This window comes from Myiozetetes cayanensis, unplaced genomic scaffold (assembly GCF_022539395.1).
Source record: "Myiozetetes cayanensis isolate MyiCay16 unplaced genomic scaffold, myiCay2020 scf5-8, whole genome shotgun sequence".
NCBI classification, from domain to species: domain Eukaryota; kingdom Metazoa; phylum Chordata; class Aves; order Passeriformes; family Tyrannidae; genus Myiozetetes; species Myiozetetes cayanensis.
In genome coordinates this window covers 791,252-808,106 of record NW_026087742.1, presented here as the reverse complement: position 1 = coordinate 808,106, position 16,855 = coordinate 791,252, and the positions used below count along the sequence as shown (strand labels likewise).

The 16,855-nt window shown below is 49.7% G+C and overlaps 1 protein-coding gene across 3 annotated transcripts in view; it reads right to left on the bottom strand.

Moving 5' to 3' along the window:
• Nucleotides 1–5,561: 5,561 nt before the first annotated feature.
• The window catches only part of MAP6 (microtubule associated protein 6), a 31,182-nt gene continuing 19,888 nt past the window's right edge, over nucleotides 5,562–16,855 (bottom strand). Inside the window, exons 3-6 of one of the 3 annotated variants that reach the window (XR_007631030.1) lie at nucleotides 16,026–16,222; nucleotides 10,062–10,123; nucleotides 7,159–9,883; nucleotides 5,562–6,079 (exon numbers count right to left, since the gene is read on the bottom strand). Coding sequence is in view for 2 of the 3 variants with exons in the window: in XM_050333479.1 (XP_050189436.1) it covers nucleotides 10,245–10,338; nucleotides 16,026–16,222 (291 nt within the window). In the remaining variant the exon portion in view is untranslated. The other 2 variants (XM_050333480.1, XM_050333479.1) reach the window with 2 other exon arrangements.

The window sequence follows — 16,855 nt, the reverse complement described above, 5'->3', positions numbered from 1 at the left end:
GTCACTCTGGGCTGCTGCTCTGAGCATAAGGAGTCACTTCCAGAAGGGGGATCCATCAGAGCTGCATGGACAGGCACACTCGTCCTCCAGCTGTGGGATGTTTGCAGCTCTTGGAATGGGTTGTTGTGGTGTAAACTTGAAGCAGCACACCAAGAGCAGCTTCTCCACAAGGGCTATGCCACTGAAACACTGTTTTGCTTTTTGCATGTGTGTGAGCTTCCTGGGGACCAGCACTGGCCTGTAATGGTGGGAACTCTGAGTCTATTTCTAAAATCAACATTTATGAAAGCAGGTTTTTTTACACGTACATTTGTATTGGGTGAGACGAAGGTAAACACACAAACAGTATTTTGAAGATTTGCTCCAGGACAAGAACCGTTGTGGTTGTTCCTGACTATTTGTAAATATTCCATTCTATTTGTATATAGAGGTGTAATTTTCCAGTGTGTCTAACTCATTATCTGTAGAACTCTTTGGGGACAGAGAGGTCCTTTAGGAGGCACCCAACTGTACTGGGAACTTCTATCCCAGCTGAGACCAGCCTGTTGTATCAATGAATGATATGTTCACAAGTAGTGAATGATCAACCAGTTGATCAGTAACTTCTTGAGAATGCTTTGTGATTTTATATTGATAATCATTTCCACCCTATGGCAATTCTGTTAGCCTGAATTCTGTTGTGTTTTGTACTTGAAATTAAGCTGTGTGGTTAAATAAATGGCTTCAAATTTCTCCTTTTCCCTTTCAGTACATTGGCAGGAATGCTCAATTAACACAAAAGGAGGGCTGTTGAGGAATACCTTCAGAGTATTATAATAACCATTTCTCATTTCCAAATGGATACATAATTTGTGGCATGAGCAGGGCCTGTTTAAAATCCTGCCTCAGGCAAAGGTTCATTTGCAAGTGCACTGTTTACAGAGCTCCTTGTAAGCACTGGAGATGGCACCACCTGGTCTCCCCCTCAGCCTGTGTTTGCTTGTCATGATTAGATGTGGCAGGACGGTTTTTCCAACAAGATCAGTCACTCGGTGTTTCTGAAACATCCCCCTGCTGAAAACAGCTCAGGAGCTGATCAGCTCTTCCAAAAAGGAAGTTCATCCTGCACAGATGAACTCTCAGCTTGCTCCACATCAGCACTAAAATCAAACCCAAACCACGTCTTACCGGATAACCGGCGGCTCAGAGTTAGAAATTGCAACTCATATATTTTTAAGCACATTAATAACACTACATTTACCCTTCTGGATTCAGACAAGTTGCCTTTTTTCCTCCTTGGCTTGGAAATGAACTGTTCAAGATGTGTCTTTTCTCCACACGGGGGAACAACGTAGATGAGATGAACCAGGAGAGAAAATTCGGCCTAAAAAAACATGAATGATATCTAGGAGCTGTTCAGCAAGAGCCAGTGAGATATCCTAAATATCTTGGTTTGTAGCACAAAGAGGGCTGCCTACAACTCAAACCTTTTCTGTTTGGTGTCCACAATTAGAATACACTAAAACAAAGGCAAAAATGGCGCTAAAACCCACTAAAACAAGAGCAAAAAGGAAATCCTGTATCCTCTGTTAAGCCCAGTGGCAAAGGAGGAGAGAAAATGGATGAGAGAAGCTGGATGCTGCAAAGAAAAGTGCATCATGACTGGGGAGAAGATAGGGAAGAAGGTACTGAATAGGCTTCGGGGAACACTGAGAGCAGGCAATAAGTGCCATCTTCTGGGGAAGGGAGGTTAGTGAAATCCTTCAGAAGAGGAAACCACTGCCATCAAGAGAAGCTCCTAAAGGTCCAGTGGGGCTGTTTATTATCAGACATAATAAAGCAATGAATATTTAAGTGCCAAGGGAGAAAAGCTTTGTGAGGGAAGGGGTGAATTCCCCGTGTCCTGGGATATTAGATCGAGATGATGCCCTGTTGGACAAGGAGGATTAACTCTGAGCTCTGTTCAGGGGAGAACTGGGAAGGGTGGAAAAACCTTGGTTCCAGAGCCTTCTCAGACAGGAATCACCTGACCACACATCATCGTGGGTGGGATTGCAGGATCTCCCAATTTCTGCAAACCCACTGACCCGGTTTGGTTTCTGTGTGACTGGAAAGCTGAACCATGAGCGGGGTTGCCCACACATCTCGCTGTCCTCCTTAAGCAACTGTTCCAAAAACACAAAGCAGACACAGACACACCTCATAGTACAGACTGGGCAGGATGGGGGGGCTTTGCTTTTTCTTTTTAGGCACTTGACTTTTTGCACTGCAGGGCAAATGTGGGTCCATTCCTTTCCCTTCTAATCTAGACACCAAACAGCAGCATCTTCTCAGCTTTCTCCTTCCCCTGAAACTTGTGGCTTGCCTTGCACCAAAACACCATATGGGAATTACACCTTCCAGCCCATCCCTGTTCCATTACCTCAACACGGAAAAGCCATTTCAGGACGGTGATTTCATGATACATCTTTGATGGGGGATAAATTATTAAGGCAGAGTCATAAAAAATGAAAGACATTTTACACAGGGAAGGAGTCCTGACAGTAACCCAGATATGTCACAAAAACTGACTGCTACCAAATAGGAAAACCTGCCCCTTTGCCAGAGCAAAGGGGGGTAAACTATGAAAGATGCATGAGGGTAGAGGGAGAAATGAAGTGACTGGAATGACAGACTGGGAGATAAACACACCAAGGCAAGGGGAACAAAAGAGAAAAGACAATGGAGGAAAGGGGGAGCGAATGGGGGTTAAATAATTCAGGGCAGGATTTATAACAGCCTTGAGGAAACAAGGGAACACAAGTCATCTAGGAATCACTGCTGGGGGGGGGGGATCAACCAAGCACAACGTGTTATTCACGGTGTTAAAAAGAGCTGTGGGATATTCTGTGCTGTTTGGACAGACTTCGGCTGGTGTAAATCAGCAAGGAGTCCATCCAGGTGTGGGCATTTGCACCTTCTGAGGATGTAACCCACAAACAGAAAGGCAGATTCAACAATTCCAGCAGTTTTGGCCACTTCATACCACAGATGGGCCTCAAATCCTAATGAATCCTCCCTGGGTCCTGCCCTGGTCTTGGATGGATGTGTCTGGTAGCTCTCCCCACCCACTGAGCTCCTCCAGTGCTGCCTCATTAAATGGAAATATCCCATCGTATAAGGAGCTTTGCAGCATTAATCCCTGCTGTGCTCCCAGTCCTGCTGGGGGGCAAAGCATCTCCTGTGAACTTTCTCCATCTCCTCACCCCTGGGCAAGGCTTCTCCCTGAAAAATCAGCACATGTCCCTGGAGCTGTGAAACCTGGGGCCTGCAAAAGCTGAGATCCAGCCTGAAACACTCTGCTGAGCACTTTATTCTTCTTTTCCAGCCTTGTGTCCCTCCTCTCCAGGGAATACATCCTCCCTGGCCAGTGTTATCTCACCCAGCCCCTGGAGGGGGGAACAGAAAACTTCACCTCCTGCCTTTATTTCCCTCCATTGCATTAATTTCTAATTTCCTTGCTCTAAATTTCTGGTTCCCTCTGTTGCTCCTGTTTCAGCCTTGTTTTTCCTTGCTTGGGGGATTCCCTCCTCTCCCTCAGCCTTGCACAGTTGCACCACTGACACAAAGCACTGCTGAGGCTGGAAGGATGTGCCACGTACACCCCAGATAAAAGCAGGCATGCAAAATTCAGCAGCATGGAATTAAGCTTGCTGGTGGGAGGATAATTCCTATTAATCACGTCTATTACAGTAATACCTCACGATAAGACCAAGATTTTTGAGCAGGGCACAAAATGAGGGAAAGACCCAGCTGCAGGGACTTTGCAATCTTAAAAAGAAAAGCATGGCAGGAAATTATCTGGGCAGTGCACTGAGTAACTTGATTAATTCTGAGAGTAGGAGGACCCTGAGTAGGACAGATTATGTAGGGAAAGAAAAGCTAAATGGAAGGAAACAGGAGCCTGAGGAGAGCAGTTAAATGAGGAGGAAGGGGAGAGAAATATTAGCAATGGAAACAGAATCTGCCAGGACACAGAAAGTGTTGGGTTTTCATAATAAACAGTAAATATTTCAACTTGTGGAAAAATGAATTTTTTTTTTGGCTTATCTGAAATATTGTGCCCAGTCTGGGAGAACACATGTGGCTATTTATGGGTTACACAAATGTTTTCTTCTGCCTTGATCTGGGCCACCATTTAAATCAGCTCTGCTGCTTCAAAACCTACCTCTGTGAAATTTCCCCTTCCCACTTCAGACACATTTCCCTACAATGTCCACTGGTGAAATGAAAGCTGGTGGCCCCTTGCTCCTGCTCTCACCTTCAGGGACCTGAAGAGGCAGAAAAAATATCTGTATTTTGGTGAATGTTTGGGCTGGCTTTTGAGCTGCCTCCCTGAAAATCAGATACTGATGGAAAAATGATCCTTTTTCCTCTAAAATTTCCACCATGGATGTCTTGATTGCTACAAATAACTGTGCACAGATAAGATCCTTGGCTGACTAGATCTATGGTGGGCACCTCTGATTCCGAGACAAGAGATGGGCCCTGAGACATCAGAGAGCAACAGCCAGGCATCTTCCAGGTCCTGCTTTCCTGGGACACCAGCAGCTCCAGGGAACTGGAGCAAAACCTCCTGCAGGCAACCAACTGGCACTGGAGCTTTGGACTGGTCTCCTCTCTAATAACTGTGCAATCATTGTAATTATAGACCAAAAAAAAAGTTAATTACTTAATCACGTGTAACAAGGACCCTTCAGCTACCGAGCCAGGCAATTATTCACAGGCATGTAATCTCCAGCCTTTGCACTGAGCAGTTCATTAGTTACTATTCACATCTTCTCAGAGGTGCTTTGCAATGGTTCAGTGATTGGATTCACTCCAATTTCTTCTTGCCTTGTACAAGCCACACATCCTGACAAATATTCCTCTCTGTGTTTCATCCCTTCAACAAGGAGGTTCTCTCCAACCTTCCTGTTATCAGAGGGGATTCACCATTATGTGAACATCAGGAGCTGGAGGCAATTTTAGGTTCCTGATTTTCCTTCAGGATCTTTCTGGGTGGGTGTCTTTGTCCTGTGTCTCTACAGCTCTTGGGATTTTGGCCATCAGGGGTGCCTTGGCAGGGGTACAGGATTAATAGAAATAACCAATGCAGGTGAAGAAGATTGGATCTCCTATATCATCCACTCCTCCTAAAGGTGGTCCTGCCATCTGGAATAACTCCTGCACGGAACAGGGGTGTGTAGGAGGAGTACTTTGGAGGAGGAGGTGTATTATGGACTGGCATTTTCACTTTGAAATACTTGAATGACTTCTCCCACCCCAAGGCAGTTTTCTTATGAACTAGACCCAGCAAAGCAGACCCTCATGGACACAGGGAGCCTCACCCAGAAAATATGGGCATACAGAACAACCATGAGCCAGCTAAACTTTTCCTACAGCAATTCCAGTTGGTACTTCACAAGTTTTCAGTTAAACTTTTTTTTTTTTTTTTTTTTTTTTTTAAATATGCTGATAAGAAATACGGATTTACCAGCAAGTTTTGGTGTCTTGTCCAGCATTTAGTAAGGGGACTGGGGCACCTTCCCTATGGAGACGGGCTGAGAAGGTTGGGACTGTTCACCCTGGAGGAGAGAACGTTGTGTGGAGACCTCACAGCACCCTCCAGGTTCTGAAGGGGCTACAGGGAAACCAGAGGGGGGCTGCCCAACAGGAACTGGAGTGACAGGACAAGGGGGAGTGGGTACAAACTGAAAGAGAGTTGATTTAGATTAGATATCGGTAAGAGACCCAAGTGCTGTTCCACAGCTACAAATAAAGGGAGAACCAGACCCATTTTTCTTTCTCTGACTTTACTGTACTTACATCCAGGCACAGACATGCTACACTTCATCACACAGGTCCCGGTGACGGAACTCCACGTGCTTGAGAGACAAGGGGAGGTGTCACCGAGCTCTGCTCGCGGGCTTTATTGGAGGCCACCAGACCGCGCACGTTTCATGCAGACTATACGTGTGCTCCAGCGGCTGCTCAGACGAGTTCCCGACTTCACGAGGGTTGCTCCTGCACTAAGGTACTTGGCTCTTGCTCTGTAGCACCAGGGTTTTTCTCAGGGGTCCTGGAAGCAGAGAAAGAGCATCATTGCAAAGCTTGTCAGAGCAATCAGTTGGTGCATGAGGTCACGCTGCCACCCCGGGGCTGGGCTTTGCCCCATGCCCAGAGGGTCCTGCAGTGCCCCCCGAGCACGTGTTTGGTGTGTCCTCAGGCTGCCTGGTGAGTCTGGTCCCGGGCCCTGCAAGGAGCTGCTCCAAAACCCATGGATGTGCACTAAAACTGGGAGGGCTGGGGTTCTGGACCCTTTGAGCTGCCCTCGGTTGAGCTGTGAAGCAGGACCGCGCCCACCATCAGCTACAAAAAGTTGCTCGCCAATTGATTATAACCTGCACGGAACTCGCTGTGCAAGTGCCTCCCAGAGCAGCAGCTTGTTCCCCTCAAGGTGGGTGGTGGGAGCCCTGTGCCAGGGGAGCCAAGTTCTTGTGCTGCTCAGGAAGGACCTGGCTCCTCTCAAAAGGACCAGCAGGAAAACTAGCCCGGCTCACATATCCTAACCCCTCCTCTTCCATGCCCCCAGGAGACACCAGGGGGTGAGGATTGATCCATCCAGGCACTGGATGTCTGATGGGATCAGCTCTGGAGCCAGCCCTGTATCCGACGTGCCGGAGGAAAGGTTGGGTCTTGTGGAAGCGCAGAGTGAGGGAGGGGAAGGAAAGAGCTGCAGGGAACGAGGGAATCCATCTTCATTAGGAAGGAGGAGGAGGATCTGCAGGGATGAGGAGAGGTGTGATGGATGGGGAGGGATCTGTGAGGCTGCAGGAAGGCAGAAAGCAGATGGAGAGGCAGGAGAAACCTGCTTGGCTTTAAAATAGGCAGCTTTACACAGTGGTTACATCAAGGGGCTGTGGAGATGCCCCTTCACCCCCCAGCCTGATGCTGTCTTTGTGCAGGGAATGGTTCCAGGTCAGAGGAGGGAAGGAGGTGCTGACACCATGGCAGGAGGGCAGTGCCCAGTGACCATCTCCTCAGCCCATGAAACCAGCCCAGCCCAGACACAGGAGCCCAACCATCCCTGCAGGAGAGGCTTGTGGGGCAGGACCATATGGAGAACCCTGGCAGGACAGCTCTCCCTCAAATACTCACCCTTACCCTGCCCTCTGTGCTGACCACGAGGAGCTCTTTGCTGCCAGAAGCTGTTTGGCAGAGGTCGGTAGGAAATGTGCTGAGTTCTTTCAGCTTTCCAGTTCCTGTGGGACTGAGGAGAACCCAGCACCATAAATCAGAGCATTAGGGGAAGATGCTCAAGCTGCCCTGTGCCAGTGTGTGTGATGATCCAGGCTCAACAGGATCCAGAGGAGCCAGGACCTCTCCCTTGGTGTCCAATCCTGCACTTGCTGCTGCCCTGCATTTCAGAATAGAACTCTGAAGGCAAAAAATCCACTCTGAAGCACTGAATACAGATAATTGCATGACTGTCTGTGCCAGTAAAGCTTCATTCCAAACTGGAAGGAGTGTGAGGGGGAGGTGATTCCATGATTTTCTCCAGGGCCACCACAGGATGCAGAGCAGGAGCAGCCCTGGCTGCTTCTCTGCAGGGCTGCACAGAGAGGTCTGGCCCGGGGTACAGCCTTGGGAAGAGTGAGCTGGGAGGGTGCAAGGCAGCATTCCAGCCTTGCTCTGCACCTCAGCAGCCAGAAGGGGTGCTGTCATTGCACAGCTGGGGTGAGACCTGGAAACCTGCACCAGTTTGGGGCCAGCAAGGTCTGAAGGAGGAGAAGGTGCCTGGTTGTGAGCTCTGAGCTGATTGTAGGTGTGAGGTGAGCAACAAGGAGCTCGGCCCTTCATAGTTCAAACCAAGGTCTGCCTGCAGAGCAGCAGATAGAGAAGCTCTTCCAGAGCTCTGCTGGCACAAATCTAGATGTCAGAAGACTTCAGTAGACCCCTAAGGTCAGCTGGGGACCTCGGTGGCACGTCCAGTCCTGGCCTGGGATGGAGGAAGCAAATGTTCAGGGCACCTTCTGAGCCAGAAGAAACCTCCTGGGCATCCATCTCTGGAACATGCCAAGCCAGCTTCTGCTGCTTGTCCTGCTTGGGCTTGCACTGACACACTTGTGCCCACTGTTTTCTGTCCCAGAGTAGTGACGTTCCTTCACCATCAGCTGCTTCTGCTCTGGGCTACCAGATTTCTCCTTCACTCTCCTCGCCTGCTGCATTTGTTGAGCCACCTGGCAGCACAGGACACCTCTGCAGGGAGCTGGAGGGAGGCCAACTCTATCAGATGCACCAGGATGGCAAGGGACAGGAGGTGCTGCAGCTCTGAGTGTGCCGGGCTCCTGCGCTGCCAGCAGAGCTCGTCCCTGGGGCTGTAAAAGAGAGAAACAAAGGCACCAGAGGACAAGAGCACGAGCAGAGTCACCCCAAAGGACTGTGGGGAGAGAGGCAGCAGTGAGAACAACTGCTCCAGTGGCCACAGGGACAGGCACACGATGCACTTGCAGACACAGCCAGTGAAGCCACACACCAAGAAAAGAGAGAGAGAAGGGGCAGTTGGTGAGTGAGGTATCGTTTATTCCAGGCAGTGAGTGAGATCACACAGTACAGGCAGAGAGAAAGACTCACAGTCCAGGAGGACAGCACATGAGACACTCACTGGGGGGAATGGGAAGGACAAGGTCCCTGGTGGAGCTGGGAATTCAGGATGGTGTGGAGGGGAAAGTAGCTTAGGGGAGAAAGCAAGGGGTCAAAGAAGCAGTTGTGGGACAGACAGGCAGGGAGGAGGGAGTAGAAATGATTTTGAAGGCAAGAAGGAACAGCACCATGGTGTGCACACGGGATGTGACGGGGTGAGGGCACTGCAGGGACAGGAGCCAGCAGGGACACAGGTGTGTGATCAGCAGTGGAACTTGGGCAGAGGGGCAGGAGCAGGGGCAAGGGGGGCAGGGACATTCAGTGTCCTTATGGCTCCAAAGCATGACCTGTGTCACGAAATCAAAGGTGCCTTGCTCATGTCCCTGCTGACAAACCACAGAACAACACAATGGTCTGGAAGGATTTCAAGATCATCCAAACCCCCTGCCATGGGCAGGGACATCTCTCACTATCCCAACTTGCTCCAAGCCCATCTAACCTGGCCTTGGACACTTCCAAGGATCCAGGGGCAGCCACAGCTTCTCTGGGCAAATCCCCTGGCTCCAAACAAGGTGGCCACAGCTGAGCTTGTCTCAGTTGGGTCCTAAATCCTGAACCAGCCCAAGGAACAGCTCAGTCCAAAGGCCAGGGGCTACTCTCAGGATTTCTCTATGCTGACCATCTGGTCCTGGCACCACCAAGTTCTCCTGAGTGCTGTTTAACTGATAAAGACAGACCCATCAGCCACCCACTGTGTGGTGGGATCCCCTCCACCCTGTGCCACGCCTGGTGCTCCTCACCCTCTGCTGTGACCCAGCTCTCCAGACCTCTCCCAGAGCCAGGCAGGACATGCAGGTCTCCCCAGGAAGACACAGAAGACCCAGCTTTGCTCAGGGGTTTGGGGCTGCTGCATGCCACAGGCTGGGTTAGGGTGGGCAGGGGACAACAGGGAGGGGTCAGAAATGCTTCCCCCTTCCACCTCACACACCACTGAACACACTGAAGGCACAGTTATCATTCCTCAGGGCTCTCACACGTCACTGAGGTCTGTCACTGCTCCTCATCCATCATTTTTCCGATGGCTGGTCCTTGTCTTCCCTGGAGCAGACTGCCTGCAGGGAGAGCTGGCCTTTTAGGAAGCAGAAAGATGCCTTCAACCCATTAGCAGGATTTTCTTTTATCCTTTGCTCACATCTTCTCCACAGGACAGTCAGGATCAGGGAGCTGTTCCCAGGGCACCCTGCAACAGAAATGAAGTGTTCACAAGCAGCTCAGAGTTCCTGACAGACCACCAGTCCTGAGGTGCTCAGAGCTCTGTCACCCCCCCATCCCACACCCCCCAGTGGCTTTGGTGGGATTGCTCCCCACCCAGAAAGCTCACATGTAGCAGGACAATTCCCTGACTGGATCAAACTTACCATGGCACTGCTGGAACCAGGCAGAGCTGAAGCCCATGTCCGAACATCACAGTATTTCCCAGCTGTGGAAAAGATACTGTTCTTAGAGCTGAGCATATCCATATCCTCTTGTTCATACTAGAGGATTTCTTCTTCCTGCATGGCTCCTCTTCTGGAGCTGATGCCACTCTTGGGGATGGCAGTTTATTCCTTGGATGTTGGGAGATGCAACTTATGACAGAGGCATCTTCTTAAAAGGTCCCTTTCTCTCCTGCACTGGCACATCTTCAAATAAACCCTAAATCCAAAGAATATTATGACACACAAAGAGGCTGCATTCGTACAAGGGCTGATGGAACATCTGCACTCATCCTTTTACCAGCCAGGGACGTAATAAATGATCACTGAGGTTTTCAGAGGAAGCTCCGAGGTTTGGAAGTGTCAACACTGATAAATCTCAGTCCTGTGCCCAGGCTGGAATGGAAGGATGGGGAGTATCAAGGGGGAACTTCCTCATGCACCCATGCACAAGGATCCCAGGTGTGCACACGAGGTATTTAAAATCAGCTCATTAACGCTGGAAGGATGGAGGCCACTCCTGGTGGGGCTGCTCAGGGCAGGCAGGGTGGCACCTCTGCAAAGCCACAAAGATCACAGCATCACTTAGGCTGGAAAACACCTCTAAGACTTCAAGAAGAAGACTTTTGACTCTTTAAATTCCAGTTATTCTCCCCCCTCCCTGTTCCCTCGCCCAGACCCCAGCAGTGACCATTAGGGTGGGAGCAGGTGGGGTCCCCATCTGTGCTGCAGCATGGAAAAAGCCCCTGGACCTTTGTGTCAGGGGAGAAACACTTTGTTGGCCATCGTGGGTTGTCACAGATAACGACAAATCTTTTAAAAATGAACATTTTCTCCAGGACCAGCAGTGGAGGGTGAAATGATAAATCCCCTGAGCTACAGCCCCGCTGAAACATTGCAGAGATCAGGTGTGTGTGGCTGATGGATGGATGGATGGAGCTGGTGGGGAAGGGACAGGGAAGGCAGGGTGGTACAGCAGGACATCAGAAAGCAGCACTGGTATCAGCAGGTGGTCACAGATGGAATAAATTCAGGCAGTGATCTGTAAACCAGGCAGGGATGTGAAATAGCCCCCAGCAGCAGTAAGGCAGGAAAGGGTTGGTGCTCCATGGAGGTAACAGAGCTGTGGTGGAGGAGAGGATTTCAGAGTCATAGACCTTTAAGACCATCTGGTTGCAAACTCCCTGCTGTGGGGCACCTTCCACTAGCCCAGGTTGCTCAAAAATGCAATAGTTTTCTTCAGGTTGGTGGGGATTTTATTGGAGCATCCATTAAAAGAGAAAACATGATTAAAAATCAAAATTGCAGGCTAATTAAAAGAAAAAAGGTTAGGGTCACCATTTAAAATAAAATTGTGCCCCCAGCCCTGCTTTTTCACAACCACCATTTTCTTCAGATATCCAACACTTTCATTAATATAAAATCAGAGCTTTGCATTTCCATGGGCTCTCAAAGTGCTCAACCCAAGAACTTGCCACTCCTTTCAGTGAGGATTTACAGCCCTTTGACCCCTCATAGGCCTTTTCAGGTGGTTTCCACAGAGTCCTAGAATGGTTTGGATTGGAAGGGGCCTTAAACCTCATCTCATTCCAACCCCTTGCCATGGGCAGGGACACCTCCCTCTAGACCAGGTTGCTCAGCCTTGGTTTTGGGAGAAAAGCAAAGCTGGAGGCAGTTGGAACACTGTAATTAACATTGGGAAAGGGTTTGTAATCGAGTCACCTCATCCACGTCACCTCCCCTCCCTCCAGCTCTCCAGGGGCTTTGGTCTCTGCTCCCTGGGCCAGTGAAGGTGGGCACAGGAGGGCTCAGCAGGGCTCTCCCTGCACAGATCCTCTGCTCACAGACATCTCATATGGAAAATAAAGGCAAACCTGCTCCAACCACACGGCTTCACTGCCCTCAGAGGGCTCCAGGCTAGTCTGGGGTTAGCAGCCACCTAAAGGGAGTCAGGCTGTGCCTAGGGCAGGCGTGGAAGGGGCAGTTCTAACAACACAAGCCTGATTTCAGTTGGAAGGGTGTTTCTTTCACTAAACTGTGCTTCTTGTCGAGAAAACAAGCTCCAGGAGGTGGTATTCGTCTTCAGCATTTATTTATCATTGGAAAAAGAACCCTTTGAGCAAGCAAAGATCACAAGCACGTCACAATCAATTGGCTATACATTAATTTGAGTGTGTGTGTGTTGTGTGTGTGTGTGTGTGTGACTCTCATCAGAACAGCAACAAGGAGAAAGCACCACGAGGAGGTGTGCTCAACATGTTTACAAGAGACAATCCGTGATATGCAACCGAACCCAGGCCACAAAATATTAATTAGACACTTCCTATCTGCCTCCAAGAGGCGAGAGTTTTGTGGAATTCACGGGTGCCGGGTCTGGGCACCGGGCAAATGGAGAAGCAGGCGATTGGTGTGCGAAGCGTCAGAGAAACAGGAGCTCAGTCAGCAATTAGCACCATTTTGCAGAAAGGAGTAACAGTACAATACAGTGAAAATGCAAAAGCAAGCAACAGACAGCACAGGAACTCTCACAGGGTAAAAAGCAAAACATTTTTTTTTTTTTCTTTTCTTTTCTTTTTACAAAGGAAAGCAGAACATAATATTACAGATCAGCATCGTGGGAGCTGCAAACACACAACAGCAGAGCAGTTTCCCAGTGGGATCGACAAGCTCAGAGCCCAGAGTGAACTTGGAACGGCAGAGATTTGGTCTCCTTTCTGATAAACCTGAGTGGGTTGGATGGGCACAGAGTCTGGGGAGGGCAGAGTATGCAGGATTTCCCCCTGAGGCTCGACTCTGCTGCATTTCCTGGCGTTCAGTGCAGTGCTAACTGTGTGCTGGGGGGGGGTGTTGGATGCATGCTGAGACCTGCTGCACATGGAGCACAGCCCAAGGATGTCTATCCCAGCTTTGTTACTGTTGAGTAGGGGTGGGGGTTTCCAGGCCCTACCAGCCTCCCAGAAAAAAAACCTTCCAAGGACCATTCATCCCACCCAAAGAGAGGTGGTCAAAATAGATGGCTTGACGGCCCTTGGGAAGTTCCTTCCTAGGGTGGGAATTTGGACCTCTGGCTCTGTACTGAGCTCATGGAATGGTTTGGGTTAGAAGGACCTTAAAGACCACCTAGACATTCTGCCACCAAAAAACTTCACATATTAAGGAACACAAAGCCATATTGTGACCACTCACTGTGCACGTTGCACAGGGATGGATGCTCTTCACTGAGAAGGAGCAATCCTGGAGCTGATGCACGTTCAGCAGTTGATCCAGGGTCATGGAGATGCTTTGATTAGGTGGTCTGAGCATCTTAATGACGTTCCTTGGGCAAAATGTAGTTCAAACCTTGAAGTCAAGGGCCACATGCCCCCTGAATTCAAGGTGGAACAGTGGCAAGCGTCAATGCGTCTCTATCAACGTGAAACTCGGGGCCAAAAAATAACGGGGACAATTGCTTGGTGTGGTCTGTCCCTCTGTCAGACTGGTGTGTTTGTTGGGCTATTGGGAACTGTCTAGTGCTTCCCTGATGTGCCCTGTCTGCCGTGACACATCATCTGCAGGGCTGGTGCCACATCCTGCCACAGCAGAGGACGCTGCTGAGGAGCAGGAAGATGCATGAAGCACCTCAAAATCACACCAAGCCTTGGGGAGCTCATCTTCTCTGGCCAGTTGTCCCTTGTGGGTGGGAAGAGCTGTGAGCACACCCCTCTCCCCCCAGCTCAGTGCTGGAGACAGAGCTGAGCTGCTGCAGGGGCTTCTGAGCACTCAGAAAAGCAATGGTCAGTATGCAACAGGTCAGCATCTCCATGAGGGCATGCACATCAAAATTAAAAAAAAAAAAAAAAAAATTAAATAAAAGCACTACATTCACAAAGACTTCCACAGTTTTACTTCCTGGAGGATTTTCCCTGGTTTCCTCCCAAACAGCGGAGGTTTAAATATATATATATATTTCTATATATGAATATATATTTTCCACAGACACGACCTGACTAGCTCATAGCACACAGTTCTAACACAGCTAAAGCTTGGAAATACACCACTGGGTTCAGAACACTACACTCACTGCTACTCGAAGGTTTAGGCTGTCAGCAAGGCAAACAGGACACGTCACACGACACACTGAACGTGGCAGTTACTCAGCACTAAGGCCAGCAAACCTCACTATCTCTACATCACAGAGCTTCCCTCCCCTTTGGAAACTCCCCCTCAGCCTTGTAGCCCACCACTCATTTACCTTTCCAAAAAAACCCCAATCCTAACGGGGTGAGAGCCCAAAAGTGGGACTCCTCATCCTCCCCACACGTCCCTTTCTCTGTTCTGTTTCACGTCCCTAAAACGCCCTCAGCAGTGAGACTTTCCTCACCTCAACACCTCCACAGCAACAACCGCCTCCCTACCCTACCTCCCACCTCTCTCTTCGTCCTTCCCAATTGTTCTCTGAAAGTTTCACCCTGGACTTCATGTTAGGGGAGACATTTTGGGGCTGCCAAAATAAATAATGAGAACCCTGCGCCTTGACCTGAGGCCTCTCTGCTACGGGAGAGTTTAACAGCTCAGTTTGGTGGGGTCAAGATAAATCCTTCTGTATTTAGGACCCAACCCAGGAGCTAGGCACAATAAATTTGGACTGGAACCACAACTCTCCCAGCTGCCACTGATGCAGTGACCCAGATTCTGGGGGGTGCAGTGCCAGTCTGTTGGGCCAGGTCACGCTGCCGACAAAGGGTCCTGCCGTGTTTAGAGCTTCCAAATTGGGCCTGGGGATTTCCCAGAGTAAGGGCACAGTAAAAATAGGATTGGAACCCTGAGATCTTGCCTGGAGGGAGTCTAGGGATCCCAGCATCTTTTTTGTGGCCCTCTTGGGATGCTTATGAGCCAACATGAACCCCAGGAGCTGGAAGGATCAGCACAGCAGGGGCCAACAGCACAGCTCCAGCCGACCTTGCTGACACGTTTCTTTCTACCTCTTGGAAGGTCACACCTGCAAACCAAACCTCTTTCTGAAACTCAACTCTGCCTACTGGCACCCCAGAAGTGAAGAAAGCAGACCAAGATTCAAACCAAACAGGGAATAACTGAAAAGGATCCACAACCTGGGGGAAACAATAGGGAAGAACAACCTGCTGATAACCCCGTCTAACCTGCCACGTGCTTGGAAAGTCTTCACTGCTCTCTGCACCCTCTTTCACTCAGTTTTTTATTTAAAATCAAGGACTTCAAGTGGTGTTGAGGGTGAAGCTGCCTTGATGCAGCTGGACCTACCCCCAGCTACCCTGGGGGAGGATTTGGCCCTTTATTTCCCTGGGATCTCCTTTCCCGTTGCTTCTTGGAGCAGAAATCCCACCAGTGTCACCAGGGGGAATCCTCTTGGCCACACCCCTGATTCTGGTGGATTCCCAGCAGATCCACAGCACCATGAATGAACCTGATCCTCTCTGCCTCCAAAACCCTTCACCCTCTGGCACCAGTGGGAGACGACCCAACAAGGGCCAACCCAAAAGGGCCTCCTGGGATGAGAGCACAGCCCTTCCATGGCTCCACGGGCACTTCCATGCTGGCAAAGCCCTGAAGGACCAGCCCAAGAAAGGACCAGGCTGTTGGATGTAACCATGATCCATCACCTTCACCTCCTACGCCCCCGCTCGTGCATTCCCACGTCCCTCACTCTGTGCAGAGCCGTGTTGTGCAGGCAAAGCAGAACAACCTGACCTCAGAAACAAGGATTCCCTAATCCTCCTTGGAAATAAAACAGAAAAGCTTCTAATACAATCAGAACAAAAAGCAGATTAGAAGCCTCTAATTAATTTTGTGGCCTTTATTTAATCAAGAGTGGGGGGGAAAAAAAAGAAGGAAAAAAAGAAAGAAAAGGAAAAAAAAATGAGTAAGAAAGGAAAGTGCAGTGACATTTACTCTTTTGCCTCAGCCAGTTTATTGTTCATCTCTTTACTTTTCTCCTTGTCCTCTGGCTTTGCTGTGTTGGAGGTCTCGGCGCTCTTTTTCTTGGCAGCCCGGCCAGATGCAATCTGCTTGTCTTTGGCCTTTTTCAGGGGTTTATGGCTTGTTGTGGTCTTTTTTGGTTTGGAAGGCTTTATGCTAGGCTTTTCCACCTGCATGGAGGACAGGCAAAACGACAACAGACAAGGAGAGAGAGAGACAGAGACAGAGAGAGACACAAGGACAGGTGGAAAACAGGATTTAGATCAGAAACAGCACAAATGTTCCTTATCTGCTCAGCTCTGCCCTGCCATGAAGGAGGGGAGCAGCTGGGCTCATGCTGGGTTGCAAATGGCCAGCTCCCTTGCTGTTGCCCTGAAGTCACAGTGCCCCTGGAGCCAGCAGAGCCTGTTGTATCCAGATCAGGACACAGCAGGATGAACCGGAGAGGGAATATTATCAGGAGTTTTAGCAATTCCTCCATCTTTCTCTGACTTCTTCAGGAGGGGGGCTTTGCAAGCCCACAGGGGATTGTCTCTCTCTCTGGATTGGAAGCAGAGAAATGATGCTCAGGACAAAGAGGCTGCTACAAATCCCCACCCGTCCTCTCTCTGTTTATTCTTAACAGATTCCCACAACAGAGGAAAGTTTCTTGGGGATACCTGAGGCACAGGACACTGACTGGCACCTGGAGAAAAGTGCACAAACAGTGTCTTGTTTCTACAGCCCCCAAAATAGGAAGAACAGCTACAAAATGAAGGAGGAACAGAAGCCTTTAGCTGCTCCATGCCTGCCCTGCCACCCCT